Source organism: Harpia harpyja, chromosome 5 (genome assembly GCF_026419915.1).
Source record: "Harpia harpyja isolate bHarHar1 chromosome 5, bHarHar1 primary haplotype, whole genome shotgun sequence".
Classification (NCBI taxonomy): Eukaryota; Metazoa; Chordata; class Aves; order Accipitriformes; family Accipitridae; genus Harpia; species Harpia harpyja.
Window position 1 is genome coordinate 3,755,085 of NC_068944.1, and position 20,385 is coordinate 3,775,469.

Here is a 20,385-nt window from a genome sequence, read left to right on the forward strand (position 1 = left end):
CATATCTGTATATGAATTTAGTTTTTAAGTGAAGCCTGTCTGACAGTTTCAGAACATAATTTTCCCTGAAGAATTCGACGTCCCTGCTTCCTAATGTATGTGATACAGAAGGGAATTTGGGAATTATCTGTTACAGCTTCAAGTAGGTACTTCTGGTAGAACTGTGGCTGGCGAACAAACATACCCTTCAAAAAATCTTCATATACTCTCAAAATACAGGTTCTCGTTAGTGGATAATTGGGGCTGGAGAGTATTCATATCATATGCTCAAGTATTTGAGGTAATATACTTCAGACTGGAAAATGAGACCCTGTATGATGTAAATTCCTGGTTACCTGTCGACTTCGCTGTCCTTAACAACAGTTACTGGCATTGCTAAGGGCTTCTTTTGAGTCTGATTTTAGTTTATCTCATAATGAACCATGAGAGAGAATGTAAGATGATTTTTCTATCTGTTTTAGAAAGAAAAGCTTTTTCAATTTTTTAGTGAAGAAAAATACAAGTTAATATTATAAGGTTATGTTATAGACCAAACACTATTGTCCAAAAGGTCATACCAAATATATTTTTTAGTCTATGGCATTGAAGTATGTCAGGATTAGAAACGTGTCATCTTAAAAGCTTTTTAAAAAGTATATTTTTCAACATAAGTATCTGTTTGATTTTGTATCTCATTATATTTAGTATTTTAAATTCCTTAAGAATATAATATTTTGGAAATAAAATGTTGACTTCAAAACCAGTCTTTATTTTCATTTTAACACATTTTCAGAGTGTTATGGAGACTTCATCATGTCTTTAAGTGCCAAGACCGTTCATAACAGCATGTTTTTGTAATCATTTCATCACAGCTGAGTTAATTTGGCACGGTTCTGTGTCAGTATCATTTTTAATTTAAAGAGCTTCAAGGTAATGTGCAGTCTCTTCTTTGCATTAAGTGGGAACAAGCCCAAGTTTTACATCAAATATGAATTCCAAATAGTCGGAGCTCTTGCTTTTTCATGCGAGGCCTCAGCAATATTAGCAATGTTTGGCAAAAGCAATGCTTTTGTTTCAGGTTTTAAATGAAAGATTCATTTGACAAGTCCAAACTTGGAATTTCTCTTTGGTTTCTTCTGGTGGGCTGGTTTTGGCAAAATGATAAAGGTTATGTGGAGCATTTTTCTTTGACAGTAATGCCATTTTGTTCCTGTCATTCATTCTGAAGGGTTGAGATAGCCACACTCATCATCTTTTGCTGGACTGTACTGCAGTATTCTTCTTCTGATTTACTGTTATGCTTTTTGACGAACAAACTGAGAGAGTAAGGAAAGTAATCTTCAGACTAGAAGTATATGAAGCACTTGACCTTAAAAGAGCTGAAAAAAGTTATATAGATATAATTGACAACCTGTTGGAGTACAGTTTAGCTCCCTTTGAAGGTATTTTCTGACAGACTTCTGGGTTGCCTGGTTCTTGTGTTTATCAGAGATTCGTGAATTTTGTGCAAAGTGCTAAAACCTCCCAAAGGCATCCGGGGCAGAGTCCAGCTGAACATGGCACTTATAAAATCAGGCTTGAAAAACATTCTTGCATTTCTTGATTGTGATATCGTAAGAGAGATAAAAATACAGCTGCTTAAAACATTTAATTCAATATCAATCTTAAAAGCAGAAAAATTGGGTATGAGCACTATAATATATGTAAATAGTGCTGCGTAATTTATGTGATATTAAAGAAGCTTATCGAACAAGACCTCTGATGTGACTAGATGTAATATAAAGCAGGCATGCTTTAGAACCTATAAACAAAAGTGTGCCTTGTAGTTACAAAGCATTACAAAGCAGAGTTTCAAATCATGCTGATTGCATCATTTCAAAATCTGAAATAACTGGATAAGAATATGGTGCTGTAAGAAAAATAAGAAAGCTATAAAGCATGTTTCAAGTCTGTTGAAATCTATAATCATGTGTAAATCTGCTTCTTAAAGTTTTGGAAAATATTTTTAATCAATCAATGCATTAGGTTTTCTGGAAAGCAGACCTAAAGGGTATATTTTAAAGTGTTAAGGAAAAAAGCCAGTTTTCTTTTAGGACTGCTTTCCCCACTAAGTGTCATTTGTCAAAGGCAGGAGATCTCCCACTATTTTTCTTGAGGAGCCTATGTTCCCATTTTGTGTTGTGATCAGAATATCAAGCCACAAAGTTACAAAATTCTCTTACAGAATTTTCTGCTATTGTTGAGGAATTCATTAATCATTGAACAATTGAGCTTTGTGTAAAACGTTGCAAAGAACAGCTATGTAGGGGCCCTGGAAACATTAACTAGAAGGTGTTTGGATAGACACAATCTTATCAGTGAGTGAAATCAAATGTCACACACTTCAGCTGCTAAGGAGTCATCAATCATCCTTAGGAGAGCAGGAGGAGTATTCTGTGTTTGCCTCATTGATCTCAGGGAAGGAGGCTGCTCCTTCCCCTCTTGCAAGCATGACTGATGACTCCTTAGGGTTTGAAGCTGTGTGACACTTGATTTAGGGGCTGCTGTCATCACTTGTGAGGCAGGCTGCCACCTCTCCCCTTTAAGAGCCCTCTTGGAAGGGTTCTTGATTAAGTCATGAAAAAGAGAGAAACCTTCATTTTCTTCCCAAATCGAATTCACCGTAGTTCCGCGTAGCAGTTTACATATCTGTCTAATTCTATTTTACAAAGGATATGTCTCATTACTGTTTAGAGATTATAAATAAAATAGACATGACACATTAAATGTCAAAATCAGTTTCTCAATTTCACTGGCAAACAGAGTGGCTTCTTCATGCCTAGACAAAGTTACGGGCTGAGGTCTAAACAGTTCTTAATGGGACTACAAAATGTGAACTACTTGCACCACAAGGATAGCCTAAAAACTTGGGAAGCCACCATTATTCATTCTCTAATTTGTACGAATCTTTGAATTGAACCAGGAAAGCTTGTTTTGTATGGAGCCTATCTACTTTAGCTTCCTCAGGTATGTAATGCAGTGCGTGAACATTGTTCGATCTGTTGCTGAGCTGCCATGGAGAATATCCCTGGTAGAGTCTGGTCTAGGTGACTTTTCTAGTAATTTATAATTCTGCTATTAACTGGGAGGAAAAAACCACAGTGTATTCATGTATCTGCTGTCTACTCAAGGTGCAAAGGTTGGAATTCTGTCCCTGTCAAGTCAATGGTATAAAATGTCTTTAGTTTCAGTGTTATTTTTACCTGGTGGTTGACTGCATACTGGTAGATGGACCATGGTAAACAAATGGAGATGGCGACAGCAGGACTTTTTCTGTTCATTTCCCACCAACTGCTTTGTCTTTATAGGGGGAGGTAACCAAAGCATTTCTGGCTAATTTTTATATAGATTACTCTGATACTGAGGTGTGACTTATTTTTGCTTGCTTGCTTCTTGCACTGACAGGGGAAAAAAAGTTATCGGGGGAAAAAGATCCTGTAATTACCTACGCCTTCATTAACTGAAATAACAAAATATTGAAAGCAGAAAGTTACTTCCAAATGGTTCAACTTGCTGAAATAGTAGTAGAGTTTCTTTTCCATATTCTTTCTTTCCACCTGTTTTAAGAATTGTAGTACAGTTTGGTTCCCTCTCCTGAAAGAACGGAATACATCGGTTTATTGCTTTGTGCAACCTAAACAGGTAGCCCACCGTTTTCAGTGGTAGAACTTGATGGTAATTCTCGGGTGAACGTGGCATCATGCAACTGCAAAGTTAAGTACGGTGGGAGCTCTAGAAGCAAGCAGTGTCACAGTAAGATGGCTTTCTACCTGCAGCTCCCTCACCTGGTACAGAAATCGGGCAGGTTATATGAAAGTAGTGAAGTTAATGACCAAAGTCACTGAAGAAGCAAAACACCATGTTCAGAGTAAAGGGGAAACAGGACTTTCTTGGAGAAGATGGTGGTGAAGATCAGGCAGGATCACAATAATTTGATCTCGGTAACTCAAGAAAGCAGAGTTAAAGAAAGAACATAAGTGTGACATGGGAGCAATTTTGCTGAACAGGCTAAGCACTCTTTCCTTTCTAAATTTTAATTTGTCTTTTATCAACTTAAGACACGAGTGATTCTTTGGGGATCTCTATTACATCCATTGAAGATACCTTTGGTTTTGTCTTAGCAGTGCAAACTTCCCTACGCGTAAGTGCCAATATGTCTTTTACAGACTGATTATTTATCAGAAAAGTTTAGACATGAAAGACTGTAGACTGATTTTTCTCCTTGGTCTTCTTGGAATTTGTTGTATGGATCCAAAAGGAAGAAAACTCTTTATGAAGGGAAACCCAAAATCTTAAAGGACCAATTCTTCATTCATATACAAATGAGATGCATCTCACTAAGGAAGAAAAAGTAATAAATAAATGGGAAATGGGTGTTAATAAATGATGTGTTGGACTTTGATAAAATAATACAAATATGAGCTGAAAGTTTTCAGGTTTTAAATTTATCCTTTTTTTATGGACGCCCAATAGGAAAGAGCAATTATTCTAAGAAGTTACTTTAATTTCAGTAGACAAGATTACATTTTAAAAAAGGGAAAAAAACCAAGAGAACATTAAGAAAGTTTTAAACTTTTAAATCTTTTCATAAATCTATACAATATTTGTTGTCTACCTGCTACCATACTTTTCCTTCTGTTTTTGTTGGCTTGAACTCGATGCTCTAAACATACCTGAACTGTGTCTAATAAACACTGATTTGACTCTGAGGAATCTCAACAAATCTAATAAAGCAGGATTTGATTTTTATCTATTACTTATTTCCTCAAGATTTTTTTTTTATATGCTGCAGGACAGCTACTGGGACAGCTACATGGGTACTGCTGGTTATCCTGGGTATCTGCATACCTGTGATTTAAGGAATTTGAGAAATTTGACAAAGACTTTGAGAAGTCTTTGCATTACTGAAAAGCTATTCATACAAATGTCTTGTTTCAAGTTTATGTTTTTAAAAATTTGGACAGGTGAAAAAAATCCAAAGATCTCTGAACCTCTTTCACATTAAGAGTACTTCCCAATACCCTCAAGCTTGAAGAAATTCTGTCTGTAAGAGAACTGCATTTTTGTTTCAAGGTACTAATTATTGGATATGTATTCACGCATTTTAATTTGTAAAGTAATGTTAACTATTACAATATTTATTTTGCCCCCGTGTATTCTTTCAACTATCTAAAAGAAATTGCAGAAAGGCATACAATTTAAAATGTGTGCCGATGTAAAGGAGGTGTGAAGTAATAAGTGTTGCAGCTTCTCTGCTTTGCTAGCAGGAAACACTGGCAAACGCTGTATTTGTTTTGCTGGTATTTTTAGCGCAATACAAAATGTATTCTTGAGAAACAACAGAACATTTATTTTCTGGACTGAGGGTATTTCAGAAGGGAGACTACAGGGGATTAATGGCTGTAAATCAAACACTTTACTTTGGGGTGAATTTCTGTATCTCTTTGTTGGTGCCAAGGTGGAAATCCATAAGCAATAGTGTGGTATGTGCCAATGTGGAATTCCGTAATAAGCAATAGTGTGGTATGTACTTGAAATGTTTTGATCTTGGAAAGAAAGAAAATTTATTTTTTAATACTTTAATGGCATAATGTTATCATTAGCTGGCACAGATATGCTTAAAAGGCTGGCAAAAAAATTGCTGGCATTTGATGATGGCTACTTAGGCAGCTTGACTCACAGCAAGGATATGCAACGGAATTGATATTAGAGGGTGAATTTTCATTGTAATTGTCACTAGAAACCAAACTTTGCATTGCAGGTTGCTTAAATAGATTACCCCACTGAAAGTAAAGGGGGACAGTCATTTCTGTGCATGCTGCTGTAAAAGTTGGTCTATGTAAATAGATGCGAGAATAGGAAGAAAAGGAACAGCATAAAAATACCGATGTCTTTATATCACGTTTTGGTCATGCCTCTATACAGACGTACGTGTAATGAGTTGGGAAGGTGTAAAGTCTGGAGGAGAGAAGCAAACAAGGAGTGTGGAGTCAGCACAGAGGAGTGCAGGGAAAAGCTTGGAGGGCGGAGGAGTGGAAGCTGTGGCACAGCCAGGGAAGGCAGTGAACGGCTGAAGTGCATTTGCAATCAGCAGAGATACCGAGGGGAAGGAGCTTCCATTGAGGGACAAGCTGGCTGCTTGGTCCCCATCAAACCGTTCGCCCCTGAAAAGCTTCTGCCACTGCCTCAGTTACCTCTAGCAGCTGACTGCAGTTTGGGGACATCCCGGTCCAGGGCACCCTTGTTCTCAAGGAGTTCTTCTTCAAGGTGTGCTGGTGGGAGCATGGGGGAAGGAAGACAGCAACGGAACTTGCCTAGCATCCTTATCTTGGGGTAGTTTCTGAGTTGCCAGGTATCAGGGAGTGAAAATACTTGTCTTAGAGAGATGGACTCTTGGTGCCAGCAGATGACTCTCCTCCTGCTACCCCTGAGAGCTGTGTTTGGTTCATCTTCTAAAAGTAGTGTCCTGACTCAAAGTAGAGCAGAGGTTTCATGGTTTAATACAAGACTTTCCTGCTTAACTACCGACTCATTCTATCCATACATAGAATTGTTTTGTAGCTGCTTAAATAATTTAGGTCGAAATGGTAGTACAGTCTTGAGGGACTCACAGGACTTAAGTTCTTGTATGTGTGTGTGCGTGTATGTTTGGGGGATGATTTCTTTCCAGATTTGTCTGCAATAGATGACTTGGGTCTTAAAATTGACTGAAATAAACAGTGACAATTGAACTAGATAGTATCAGGCACTTCTGGATTGGCAATCTAGCATTTTAATTGTATCAATAATTTTGGAATCCAAAGAGCAGAACTATAGTTTAAAGTGTGGGAAAGTAACTATAAATTATGTCCTGGCGGTCCATGCTCCTTCAATCACTTCCTGACTATGTTTACTCAGTTTTCAAGCCAAAATGAGCTTTTCTAACTGCAAACATTGCAAGCCAATCTTGATCTATAAAATGCAACCTGTTGCTTAGCCAGTAAAAAAGCTGGACTCCAGAAATGGTCTGGGATTTCTGTTTCTAATAGAGCAGAGCATAACTCTTATTACTACATCATTGTAGTCTTGTCAATGGGAGTAATTATTTTGCTGGTAACTTCAGCAGATAGTGGTGCATACTGAAGGCAGGTAGCAATAGTTAAAAATATTGTCGTGGAGACTACTGTGGTATATTTCTAATGTAGACACTGGGGCTGCAGAGCTAGGCAGCAGAAAGGACGACTGAGAGGAACTGGCTGTTCATTTTCCATTGCTCCTGGTGCAGAGCATCATATAAGCATTTGAAATTATCTGGGGAACCTGTGGACATGAAAGCTCTCACATAATGGGAATGCGCTCTGGTCGTAGCCCTGCGTTGCTACATTGCTACTGCTGCCCAGGGCAGTCAGGTTAGGAGCGAGCTATGGGGTTTGGGGTTTTTTTTTTTTTGTACACATGAGGGTTTGCCAGAGCCAGAGGACCGCTTGGGAAAGAAGATCAGAAGATTTCTATTATCCTTGCACTATTAGGAGTAGGAAGGGTGGAATAAGGACCTACCCATCATTGATGCTGTTGCTAACAGAAACCTGGATTTTATCATTCTGCCTTTATTCGCTTAGTAACAGAGGAGACTTTTCAAGTATATTGGGCAATAGTCCTGCATTTTACTTTCTTGTGGTGGAGCGCCAGATGTATTGTCATTTGAGATTTATGTCAGCAAAAGCCTGCAGTTGCGCGTGCTTTGCTCTTTGACCTGCATCCTCCTTCCTCCCTTTCCTCGCCAGTCAGCTGCTGTCCCTCTGCCGCTAATTTACATCCCCAAATGAATGAAGCTTAATCTCTAAACCTTAATCCTCCTAAAACCGGCTGAACTTTGTGATCCTATCTTGACTTCGCAGGAGATTTAAAAAAAAAAGGGGGGGGGGGTGAAAAAAATGTCTTTTCACTTCTAAAGAGGGTGGCCGTCATTTTTATTTTGGGGGGGGACTTCCTGCGAGTGCACCGGCATTTTAGTGATCCGTGTATTTTTCCTTGTTATTTTATTTTTTTCACATTGACCATCATCGTCTGGGGTTTCTGTTTTAGTTCTGCCTCCTTGCTGTGCAGCATGTTCTCCTGGCAGGGGAATCTGTGGAAGAGGGGTTTCCGAGGAGACCTTGCTCTGATGTAGCAATGTGGACTCGGGACAGAGCACTTTCCCAGCATAGTATTTCATAGATGAACATAGCAATGAGTGAAAATTTTCCTAGCTCCCCCTCTTAAAAAGTAGTGATTTTTACTTCAGGAGGCAGGCAGTGTCCAAATGAGCCATGCCCTTTCTGCCTGTAGGACTCTATTGGTATGCTGGCAATCTTGCCAGATTTCAGGCAGCAGAGGAGGATGCTCATCCACTTTGAATCCGGTAGGTTTACATTTCTCCTCTTATCCTACATTGCACAGTGAATTGGCAATATTCATCTTGTCTTTTGCCTAGGTGAATTATCACAACATTAAAATGTGAATGCAGTATATTGCTGTAAAGTTACCATTTTTGGTCTACAGACAAAATCAGAGCTGGCCTGAGAATCAGAGTTTAAATCTCTCTTAATAGGGATGTTGTAGAGCGACAGAGCAGAGAGAAGCTCTTCCTCAGACAGGGCTGAAGTGCGTCAAACCGCTGGAGCTCAGCGTGAGTACAATCCCCTCATGTAAGCCTGTAGGCAGAGCTTAGCAAACAGATTCTCGTGGCTATGGCTGGTACCCCGGCTGCCTGTGCTGCTCTCACTTCTAGGATGGATTATTGCAACTTTCACATTTTGGAAAGTTAGGTGGGTACAGAATGTGATTGCTGGCTCACTCAATAACATGTCGTGTGGAGAGCACAGGCTGGGGAACCCCATGGTTACTTATTTAAAGAAATGAACATTATAAAATGTGCAATATTTAACTCTGTAATAGAAAGTTGAATAGGAAGTTGTAACAGAAAGAGGAGAGAATTGTACAGCATAGCATTAAATGCTCAGGCAACCAGAAACAATGGGATAGCTTATGAAAGGAAAGGAAAAAACCATAAAAATGAGGTTCTCCTTGGTGGAAATCTCATAGTCAAGCATCTCATTATGATTCCTTGGAAAGACAGTACTCTGCACAGCTGTTAGCCACGTAAGAGAGAAATATGTATGTGCATATCCAAATGTGAATATTCAGTTACTAATCCAGTTTCCTCAAATACTTGGCATGGAGCTTTCAGCAGTACTTGTTAGCTTGAAAAGAAAAAAAAAAATTCCCCTTGAGAAACTGCGTTCCAAAACCTTGATTCTTATTATGAAGTGAAGCAACTTTCTTGTGGCATAAAAATCATTATGCTTTGGGTAAAAGTTTTCAAACATATGGCCCGCAGAAATCGCAGGCTTCAGAAAGATTTCTCTTTAACAGTATGTAAACAATTTATCTTTGCACGTGGAAGCTGCACATCAGATAATAGGCATTCTTGCAAAGTGCGATTCCTTGAAAAAAAAAAAAAAGTCTTCAGTCTCCACCTTCAGATAAGACCCTGCAAAACTGCATTAGAGAATATATCAAATGGTACAGAGACAGGAGAATGGGTAGGAAAGAAGGGAATCCCGCCTACGCTTCTTATTCTGCTATTGGCATATGACCATACTGTATAGACTGCTTGATCACAGGGTTTGTGGGGTCTTTTTAATAGCTAGGCTGAGTTATAGAGGTGAAAGTATGATTTGTGCATTTTTGTCAACCACATAAGCTTTAAACTCACCGGTTTGAATATATTTAATGTCTTTCTCATTATACATTGCACAAAAATAGAGCTCTATTTCAAAGCGACGTACATTATCTTGTTTTTTCTTCCTCTGAGATGCCTAAAGAAAAGAAGAGACATGATCTATTCCAAGTCTGTGAATGAACGTGTAAAATATAGTTATCTGATGAGGCCAACGGTATCTTTTCATAAAGACTTTAAGTAGCCAGCCTTTGTGTCACTGCACAGTCTTTATGGTTGCAGAGCTTTGCCTGTGTTTTGCTGCTTTTCTCATCAGTGCCTTAATGCCTGCTGATCAAGGGGTCATAAATCTTTGTGATATTAGCAGAGGAGTCCATTTCCATAGCAAATGACAACCTTTCCCTGCCTCCTTTTAACTGTTATCACGCGCATGCGGCAGCTACTTGTACGTATCATTGTCACACACGCACCATATATTCCGTACAACAAAAGCGCTCGTCCTGGAAACCTGAACCTCTTACCGCTGCTAGAGAGTAGCCTTTACTCTTGAGGTCACCTAACTTGGCAAGTCAGTGAGTTAATGGGTCTGAAAAGATTATCCTAGACCAAAGTTGATGTAAACATTCTCCTTTCAATGTAGAACGTATGGGCTTGGATGCCTTTCATCTTTCGCTGCGCGTTCCAGATGTTTGCTTCTTTCCTCTCATCGTATATACACGATGGGATAGATAATGTACTGAGTTCAGATTTATGTCTAGAGCATGATGTGTTTGTACTCCGCTTCATTACACCTTCTTTTTCCCTTTTATTTGGGAAAGGAGAAGTACCTTAAAAGCCTTTTTTTAGTTCAGGTTTGATTTGTTTATTCAGTGCTTTCCAAAAGCAGTCTGGTTAGAGTCCCTCATCCCCTTCATTTCCTCCGCTGTTCCCCTGCAATATATCTCCTTTCAGTCAAGGATGACTCTATGCTCTATGTAGTGGTTTACTCCTTCAGCTGCTTTGAAAAAGTTCCAGAAGGCAGATCTCACAATTTGCTTGGGGAAGGTCCTTGTTTAAAAAAAAAAAAAAAAGTCACCAACATAAAACAGATCTTTAGCATGAGGTAGTTTGAGAATTAAATGCTAATTTTTCCCCAGGTGATACTCTAATATGCATTCACTATTTAAGATTATGGGGAACATCTTAAAGTTATGATGAGTATTTCAGTTTTTATCTTCCACTGAATGTCAACAGTCCTTAATGGCTATATGCTGTTAAAAATTTTATTTTGTTTTTGGGTTTGACCTGAAGGTCTCTGAAGCTGAACTACTGTTAACTTCTCTAGCATAGGGACAGTTTTTTTGGTTTGTTTGTTTTTTTTTTTTTTTTTTATCATCCCAATGTCTTTTATTTTTCCCAAACAGGCATGTTAGGTCTATTAACAAACACCAGAATCCTCAGACCACAGTTATTCCTCCTTTTTCCTGTTTTTCCAGTCTTACTTATTTGACCGTGAGTCAATCCAGAATAGATTTATTTTTTTTCCCCTCAACTCAAGGATGATGCAAACACACTTGATGCAAAACCAAATTGTTTACTCAAATATCGACAAAAGGTATTTAAAGAATAAGGAAGTGTGCTCTGAGCTAGGACACCATTACCATCTGAAAAAATAATTGTTTATATTGTTATAGATCTTGTTTCTCTTAAATTAGACAATGGTGTTGTCCAATATAAGATGCATCTATTTGTCATCAGATTTGTGGAAAAACTATTTTGGAGGATGTTTTCCCCACAGCTTTCTTGATTCTGCAGTCTGCTACCAATTTCTCATAATTTCTAAATTTCTCATGAATTGCTAGATCACCTTACAATTTTAAATATCCTATTTGGTCAGACTTTAAGGATCATATAACTTAGCTCTGGTGAAAGAAGGAAATTCATAAGAAGTAAACCGTCAGGCTGAAAGAAATTTGCAGTAAATGAATTGTCACACTAAAAGGGGCTTGATTATTTCATTTCCCTTGGCAGTTTTCTAAGCGTTTGCAGTGAATTCAGAAATCACTCTCAACAAAACTATCTACTGTCTGGATCTTGGCTTCTCAGGGCTGCGTTATGGGAAAGCTGAAATTTCTATCTAATACGCTGTTGTGTATGAAAACATATATTAAAAATACTCAAAAGAAGGGACTTGGCAACTATGGTTGTCCACAGAGTAGTTCTCTTCCGTTGGTATTTTAAATTGGTTTTGTGCCTAATTTGTGTGGCTAATTCATTAAGTGCTGTTCGATCAAGGTTTTAGTAGCCTCGTCTTCGTCTCCGTGAGCCTTCTGTAAGAAGAGAAGGCAAGCTTTCGGTACGGTGCTCTAGAGTCCCTTGGCACAGTATTACGCACGCAGGGCACAGCGAAGCCCTCCTCTCCCTGGTCTCACATAGAGCTGTGATATGGGGTCATTCTGCTGCACTGAGGAAAGGGCTGATGGTTGAAAAGAAGTGAGTCACTTTAACAAGTATAAACTCCCATGAAGTAGTACGGAGTATTTTGTCTTATATTTGCTGTGTTTTCCATCACACTGTGGGAATATTATCTACTCGTGTTCTTATATTCAACACTGTACTTCCCCATTCTAAATATAATAAATTAATAGTATGTTAAGTTAATGAATACATTAACTTATAACTTAAGTTATGTTGCAATGAACACCAGTTTTAAAGTTTTGCTGTATGCACTTAAAATACTGAAACTGGAATTGTGCTAAGGCATAGAGGTGGCCTTCTCTTGTTGATCCTGACACTTCAAGGCTTTAAGGATGTCTGTTTATGTGATATGATGAGATTATAGTATCGGGGAGAATGTCTGCAAGCCTTTAATGAAAAAATCAGAAGTCATATTTTACTGATTTTAGTCTTCCGTAGTTGACTTAAAGGTAAAAGCTTGGGTTTTCTTGCTTTGCATTGATGTATTTAATTCTGATTTTAAAATACAGAATTCTGCTTCTGGTCTTCTGTATAACAACTTTCATATCAACTTGCTTACATCATCTGAAACATAAAGTCAACGTTGCAGGCATGCATTTGGTTTTACATTATGACATACCCTGTTTCTTTGTCTTTCAAAATTCTAATGCAGCTTTTCCTTTCTCCTGTGGCAGGATGACAAGGACTTGGTTCATGAGTTTGTTGTCGCTGAAGGTCTGACTTGCTTAATCAAAGTGGGAGCAGAGGCCGACCAGAATTATCAGAACTACATCCTGAGAGGTAAGGGAAATGCATCCAAAGGTTGTTTTTATTGCTCTGAAGCTCTCACAGGTCTGCCGCAACTTGCTGTGTTAAGTGTCTTGGAACACGTTTCTCAGTTTGGTCCTGATTCTTGCATGTTATGCAGGAAGATTAAGGGGGGATTAATACTCACCGCTGAGCCGGATGAATTGGAAAATTCAAATATTGGTAGTCTCTCCATTGTCCAGCTTTCTTGTAGATTGTACTGAAAATCTGTAATTCTAAGAAAGAAGAGGCATTCTAAAGCTTTCACTGGATAATTGTAAATGTCAAAGGGCATAGAGCAAAATAACTTCTTGCAGTGTGATTAGTAGCTATGGAATAAACAGTGAGACAGTCATATCTTAAGGTCAGTTGGCTGGGAACAATTTTTAGCTATCTGATATTTTGGAGTTAAACAGGTAATCAGAGGTTTACATTCTGTTCTTTGCACTTAGAAGATAACTGGCAAAGGTAGGGTTTGGAGACTGATGCGGAAAAGGTGTGTTACTGGATTAGAAACCTGATTTACTGTATTGTGGCCCAGAAGAATGCATGCGATTTTCATCTAACCACAAAACCCAGGCTGCAAATTTGGAGAGTTCCCTCAGTATTTCAAGGGGTTATGAGCAAGGGGAGAACAGTCACACCAAGGGATCTTTGCTGCCGGATGATCTCACAGTAAATAGAGAGCGCTAATGAATGCATAGTTGTGGTGGATTGCTCGTTTGAATTTTCTTAGACTGACGTATATAGCTGTCTTTAAAAATGTCACTTCAATGTATTTAGCTGCCAAAACTCAAACTGCAAATTTGAGGAGTAAAACAAATACAAAAATAAGGAGAAGGATTTTCAAAGAACCAGAAATGCTAAGTTGTAGAGAGCAAGGATGCAAATAGTGTGGCTTCATGCGAAGAACTTGAGATTAGACTGCACAAATACCACCTTTTGGGGGTATAAAAGAAACCAAACCAGTACCACAGAAATTACGTTCTGTGTCAGTAGTTGTGCAGTGATACAAATGTACTTTTGAATAGTAGCTTGTGTGTACTCAAAAGTAAAAGACTATTAACCACAATGAAACTAGACATGGACACAGGAACATGTGAAAGAAAAAATACTTTCTTTACAGCTGAAAGAAGAAATTTCTGGGAGAAAACTGGCCACAGATGCTCTCAGAAAATTCAGACTGGAAGCAAAATAAAGGTGCTGTATAGGACAGTCTGGCCTTCAGTCTAGGGGCTTACTCCTTTAGCAGCTCGGCGTTGACCTAGTGTGGCTGGATGATGTCTTTGCCCCTTCAGGTGGGTTTTGCAGCCAAATATTGAAAATTCAAAACAAGGAAGCCTGATGGGTGTTTACACTACTGGAGCAGTGTAAAGTGTAGTTGGCCTCATAATCCAAACACTGGCTAGCCCTGCAGCTCTTCTGCTCCAATGTCAAATAAGGGCCAGGGTGCTGAGCCTCACAGGTGACAGAATGATCTGCTGATACCAGGGAAATCAGTCACATCTGAGTGTTCTCACCACAGTATTGCGTGTACCTTCATCTTACTGAGATCTCATCTGACATCATCCAGGTATGGATTTATGGATTGAGAAGAATCGAAACTCCCTTCCACATTGCTTTTTCCATTTTTTTTTTTTTAACTAGGATATACCCTAATGCATCCAGAATTCAGGGAGATCACAGCGGTCTCTTTCTTGTTGTGGCTTCTCTAGCTCTCGAGAGCTTGGTGTCCATGGTCTGAAGTTAGATATTTTCCACTGAACTAAATGAATGATAAAGCAGAGCCTAAGTGCCAGCGTCCACAGCATCACACTAAGGAAACTGCAAACTCCTCTTAATTGTTATTTGTTAGTTGTTATTAATTGTTAATTGTTATTAACAAGTGATCACAGCTTGTGCAAAATAAATATAAAACAAACAAACAAAACAACAAAAACTAACCATGTAGAAGTATGCCGTAAAGCTAAAAACCTTATTTTAAGAAGGTGCTTTTAGGGATTTGCATTGTACCTTCTACAATCAGGTTTTTTTTTCCCCTGTTTTGCTGGTGCGTGAAGCTGAAGTTTCTCTCTGGGTAGTGTATCCTAGTATCTCTTGCAGTAATATGATTTTTTTCTGTGTGATGTGGGTTTTATTTCAGAAACTAAATTGGTCTTGATTGTCTTTCAGGAAGTTCAAAGCTTGTTACAACTCCAAGATTATGTCAGCTGGTTTGCAGTTCCAGGAGCCAGCGTGTACTTTCTGAATAGGTCTGTGTTTGCAATGAGATAAAGATAGGTTTGGAAGTACAGTGTAGCCAGACAATCTTATCCAAATACATTGAGGAGGGTGCTGAAAAGAAACATTAAATACGTCATGTAAGAGTGTTCTGGTATATTATTTTTGGAAGACCAGAGTGATTGGTTGGATTTTTTGGTGACAGTCACGTGTATTACTGCAGTGCTGCATTTTACTAAGCCCGGAGTACTGGTGAATAGGTGAATAAACTTTACTGAAGATACATCATATTTAGCACTGAGGTGGTCCCATAAGCTTTAAACTCAGAGTTCAGTTACAGACATTTTAAAAAAAAAAAAAAAAAAAGTTGTCTTTGTCTAGAATTTTTGTGCCTTACTGCTGTGGTGTCCCTCTTCTGCAGATCCTTTTGCAGTGGAATATATCCTCCTTATTTTCACTGCATTTAACCTGAATCATAAAGGGATGGTATTCCTCCTTAGTTCCGTATTCTGGCTGCATTTCTCCTGCACCTTTGGTGTAATTCACTGTTTTCCTCTTGTGATCCTAACCCAGTTTACAGGGCTTGTGACAGTCAATGGCAGCCTTAGGCACAGCATCGCCTCCTCCGCCTCCCGGGCTCGCCCATGCGGGGCTCCCCATCGTCTTGACTGAGCGATTTCCAAGTGTTTCCCGTGAACTTGTTTGCCTGCACTCTTCAAGAAATAGCTTTGGACCTAGGAGGGAGAATAGGTTGGAAATATATGTATACGTAAGGGTTGTAGGTGGTTCAATGAGTTCCCAGGTACAAGTAATTTCTTGAGGACATCGCTTTACTTTTTCCAAAGGTCTGCGTCGTTTTGCTCTAATGTTTCCTGGTTGTGAATTTCTGCTTAGTGGTTTTGACTTGCTTCAAGCCAGACTGAGCTGCCAAAAAAATGACTAAATATGAGTCACGAAAGTTTTAGTTACTTTAATGGGTAAGTGAAGAGAAGATAAATGTGGCTTTTACATACAATACTGAGAAATCCAGACAGTTCATTGTCAAGTGCTGAGGAGTGTCGATTTCTGCTCGGGTCCCCTGAACTAGGATTGTTTGACAGTACCTTTCCCAAAGTGTTCCCTTTTGTCAGTGTATAGTTGGTAAATGGCCCAGAGCAACAGTACCCAGGGCTTCTCTCGGGAGTTGCTCTGTTGAAAGACTAGTTTAGAAAACAGCTTTTGTTCCTCCTTACTTACTAGTTCTTCAGCCTAAATTTATTCTTTGATATTCCTTTTAATTGTTATTGACATCTAAAGAAACTCTTTGTTTTGGGGGATTTTGCTGCCCGCCCCCCCCCCCCCCCCCCCCGAAACAGACTTGCTTTCCTCTTTCCCTCGCCCCCCGCTTTCTTTTTTTCCCCCCTCTGGTGACAATAGTCCATACTTCACTCATAGCACTGAAGTTAAAAGTTTCTGTCCTAATTACAAGATTGCAGTATGGTGGGTGTTGCCTAAATATTCAAAAATAAATGGAGACAGGTGAAAGGTAGATGAAAATGTCCACAACTGAGGAGGATTAATATAAATTTTATTGTAATTTTGAAGATGCTTTGGATATAATTTTGAGATCTTCTGTTCCTTGCACAGAATGAGAAAGCAACACATGAAATGCCATGGCTGAGCACAGACTAATTAAATAATTGGTGGAATTATGGTAGTCTTTATGGTTTCTGTTAATTTAGCCAGTGCTGTTGGGAAGGTGAGAAAGCAAAGCAGCTTGTAGAGACCAAGGCTTAATTGTTTTAAAAATATACTGAATAAGTGAGGTATGAGGGTTCAGGGATGAGTCTGCTGATGTCATGATGTGAGAAGCTCTGCCTGATGGGATCCTGTCCTGTCTGTCCCTCTCATCCAGTGAGGAGGTTGTCAAAAGGTCATCCATCCTCTTTTGCAGAGTATATTTGTGTACTTGGATCCCTAACTGCCTGCTTATGGATTCACATCAGTATTTAGAGGTGTCCATAATTAGGTGAAAGCTAGAGTTTGTTCTTGTGGTCTGAAAGCAGAAGCACAGTCCAAGCAGGAGGAGGCCTTGACCTTGCCACAGTGCAAGACTTCAAAGAACCGAGGCTGAGGAAAAAATGGGACATCAGTCTGTGCTCGTACTAGACCATGTTTGAATCCACTTCAGCTTTTGGATGCAGCGCTCTGATTTAGTGAGAGCTGTGTGCTTATATGCGGAGTAAGAATTTGGGTTTAAAGTCTGGATGAAAGATGGTTTTCGTTTCATTTGGCAGGTTTGGATTTTTAGTGGGGTTTGTTGGTTTTTCGCGTTGTGTTTTTGTTTTTTGTTTTTTTTTTGTTTGGTTGGGTTTTTTTTGTTTTTGAAGAAGAAAAAATACAGGAAAACAAGTGCTTGGAGGAAGCCTAAGAGTTATGATTTAAGGCAATATTTGTGCTTTACGTTAACCCCTCTCCCCCCAAACCCATTATTATAATCTAAAATTCAAGATATGTAGAATCATGGAATAATTTCAATTGGAAAAGACCCTTAACCTAACCGTTAACCTCACACTACCAAGCCCACCACTAAACCATGTCCCTAAGTGCCATGTCTACATGTCTTTTGAATACCTCCAGGGACGATATAGCCAAACCTTCAATAATCTATACTTAATTCAATAATCTGGGCAGAAGACTAGGTTGCAGGAGAACCAGTTGTGGGTTTTCCTATCACAGGCCCACTGCACTTCTGATAAAGTGATAAAGTTCTGTTGGTCTCTACAGATCTCTACTGGTGCAAGCACAGAAGATGAAGGTGATGGCCCTGGGTGAGGGATCTGATGTACTCTGAGGGATGATGACATATCATTACAGAGGATTAAAGGTTCATAGGTTCATACACAAAGTCACAGCATCTTCAGTCTGATAGACCAGCAGCTTTATTGTTATGCCGTACGTTTTTTTCCTTATAAATATTAAATGTGGTTTGTTTTGGAATTGCATTTGTACAAGCATAATTTTATCTTTGTGCAGATAGAATGAGTATATAACGGTGCTCTTACTTTATTTTCTCTCCTTGTTTTGCAAGGCCTTTCAGGACTTTTAAGTAATTTTATGGGGGACTTTTACCAGAAAAGTGCTATGCGAGTCCTAAAATATAAATAAGAAGGAATTTAGTATCTCAAAACACTGAAATATGTGAAAAATAACTCTGAGGCACATTCTGATCTTTGCTAAAAGTTTAATTAAAACAATTCCCTTCAAGCCTGATATCTGCAATTTGCACAGTTGTGAACTGCCAGTGACAGCGAAGTTCCCAAGAGAAGCAGCGACTTCCCAGAGTACAGGAGTGGGAATTGAGGAGCCTGAAATTTCCAATTCCACACTGGGGCATGAGGGTGGGGGAATCGTTTGATTCCTCACTTTCCTAGTCGGTAAATGGGAGCCAACCTTTGCAGAGGAATAGATGGAGGGAGACGATGTAGCCGTATCTGGTTAGTTACCCTTTTAGTATCCTCTGCTTCCTACTGCAGCAAGGTAATTCTAAATCTGTATTTTACATGTGCTTTTAATTAATCAGTATAGGGTAGCTGACAACAACAAAAAATGGAAAGAAATTGCTGTAAGAGCTACTGGTTGTAAAGCAGAAAGTGATTTTGCTGTTGGGATTAGGAGTCGCTGATCTGTTTGACAGGGTGGGCAAATGTGAGTCGGTCAGACTCGCTGGTGAGCGCCCAGGCAGGGGGTCAGGTTTTCTAAAGCAAGAGGCAAACGGCTCAACCACAGACGTGTACCAAAGCCACCGACAGTTAGGCCTATTTATAAAGCCAGAGGCACGCGATCCCACCTGCGTGCCAACTTTAGAACAAAGGGCTGTGCTGCCTGTTCTGGGAAATCAGATTAAATTCCTGAAGCGACTCAGTGCTGGACGGTGAAAGACCATCTGGTTACTGTCTGTCACCGGGACGCTGCGTGCCCGAAGATGTCGAAGAGCTAGAGGAAGCTGAAGGCGAGGGTGAGGTTTTGCAAGCAGGCAGTGGAAGCTGCTGCTGATAACCTTTTTCGTTCTGAAAGCCAGAGATGAAGTTATCAGTGAGCCCGTGGCATTTCTGCATCGAGCCAACTACTACTAGGAACGCTTGGGGTTTATAAGTGTGCTCTCTGTAACGGGGGGATGATCCTTTTCCAGGAATCAGCTGGCTGTTTTTATCAGAAAGACCCTTCATTATTACAAGGACACAAACACTTCCAGTGCTTTTGGATTTTCCTCCCTCGCCCTGATAGATTATGTGGCTTTGGCCTTTTGCGTTAAAGGTTAAGCATTACAAAGCATTGAGGATGGGGAAGCACATTCTTTTGCAGTAAATGTATGTGAAGCACTGTATTTGTGTAAATATCAAAAGACTAGAAACAGTGTCTGTGAGAGACCTTGTCTGTATCCTAAATAGACGTGTCTTGCTGGGTTGGTACCGCAGCAGTAAAACAGATGGTAGTAATGTAAGTTTAGTAGTGAAAATGGAGTTAATGCTCTGTATCATGCATAACTTTGCATTATTCCTGTTTCAGTGTGAACTGGAGAACTGTTTAAAGTTTTCCAGGTGTACAAAAGTATCCTAGCCCCAAGTAAATAGGGGCAGACAGTGCACAATTAGGCTTACCTTTGCATTTCTTTCTTTTCCTGAAGCCAAGTATGAAAACTTTTCTGACTTTCTTCTCTTAACCTTCAGTGTGCAGGTATCTGTATGTGACTGTGAAGTTTTTGCACCTATCTCTACGTATTCAAGTTGTCTTCTTATGTGCAGTCCTTAAAAGTTAGGTAAACTTCTTAGCTGATCTCAAAGTATCTGCAGTAACGGTCTGTGCTTTAAAGAGAAATCAAGTGCCTAAAACTTGATTACTTAGGAGTGTTGCATCTGAGAGGGACTTGCTGGCTCAGTCTCCCTGTAAGTTCAGTTCTTTGATCTTTCTGCCGAGTGCTTCAGAAAGCATATCAGAGTTGGACACTTGTCCTGCGGGGATTTGAACATTCATATTATTCATTTTATGCTGGACATCAGACCAAGTGCCATGAAACCGTACCAACTGATGGCAACTCCACCTGGAAGCTGTTATGCCCACATAGTATGGGGTAGCTCCACATGGAGATACAACCTAAGTTCCCCCCCCACCACCACCAAAAAACCCCAAAACAAAACCCACCAAACCAAATGAACCACAGCTGT

The 20,385-nt window shown here is 39.4% G+C and overlaps 1 protein-coding gene across 11 annotated transcripts in view; it reads left to right on the forward strand.

The window, feature by feature from the left end:
- FHOD3 (formin homology 2 domain containing 3) overlaps positions 1-20,385 on the forward strand; it is a 391,220-nt gene that overhangs the window by 176,384 nt on the left and 194,451 nt on the right. For all 11 annotated transcript variants that reach the window (XM_052787649.1, XM_052787651.1, XM_052787660.1 and 8 more), the window contains exon 5: positions 12,850-12,955. In XM_052787649.1, coding sequence (XP_052643609.1) covers positions 12,850-12,955 — 106 coding nt within the window. The remainder of the gene's footprint in view (positions 1-12,849; positions 12,956-20,385) is intronic.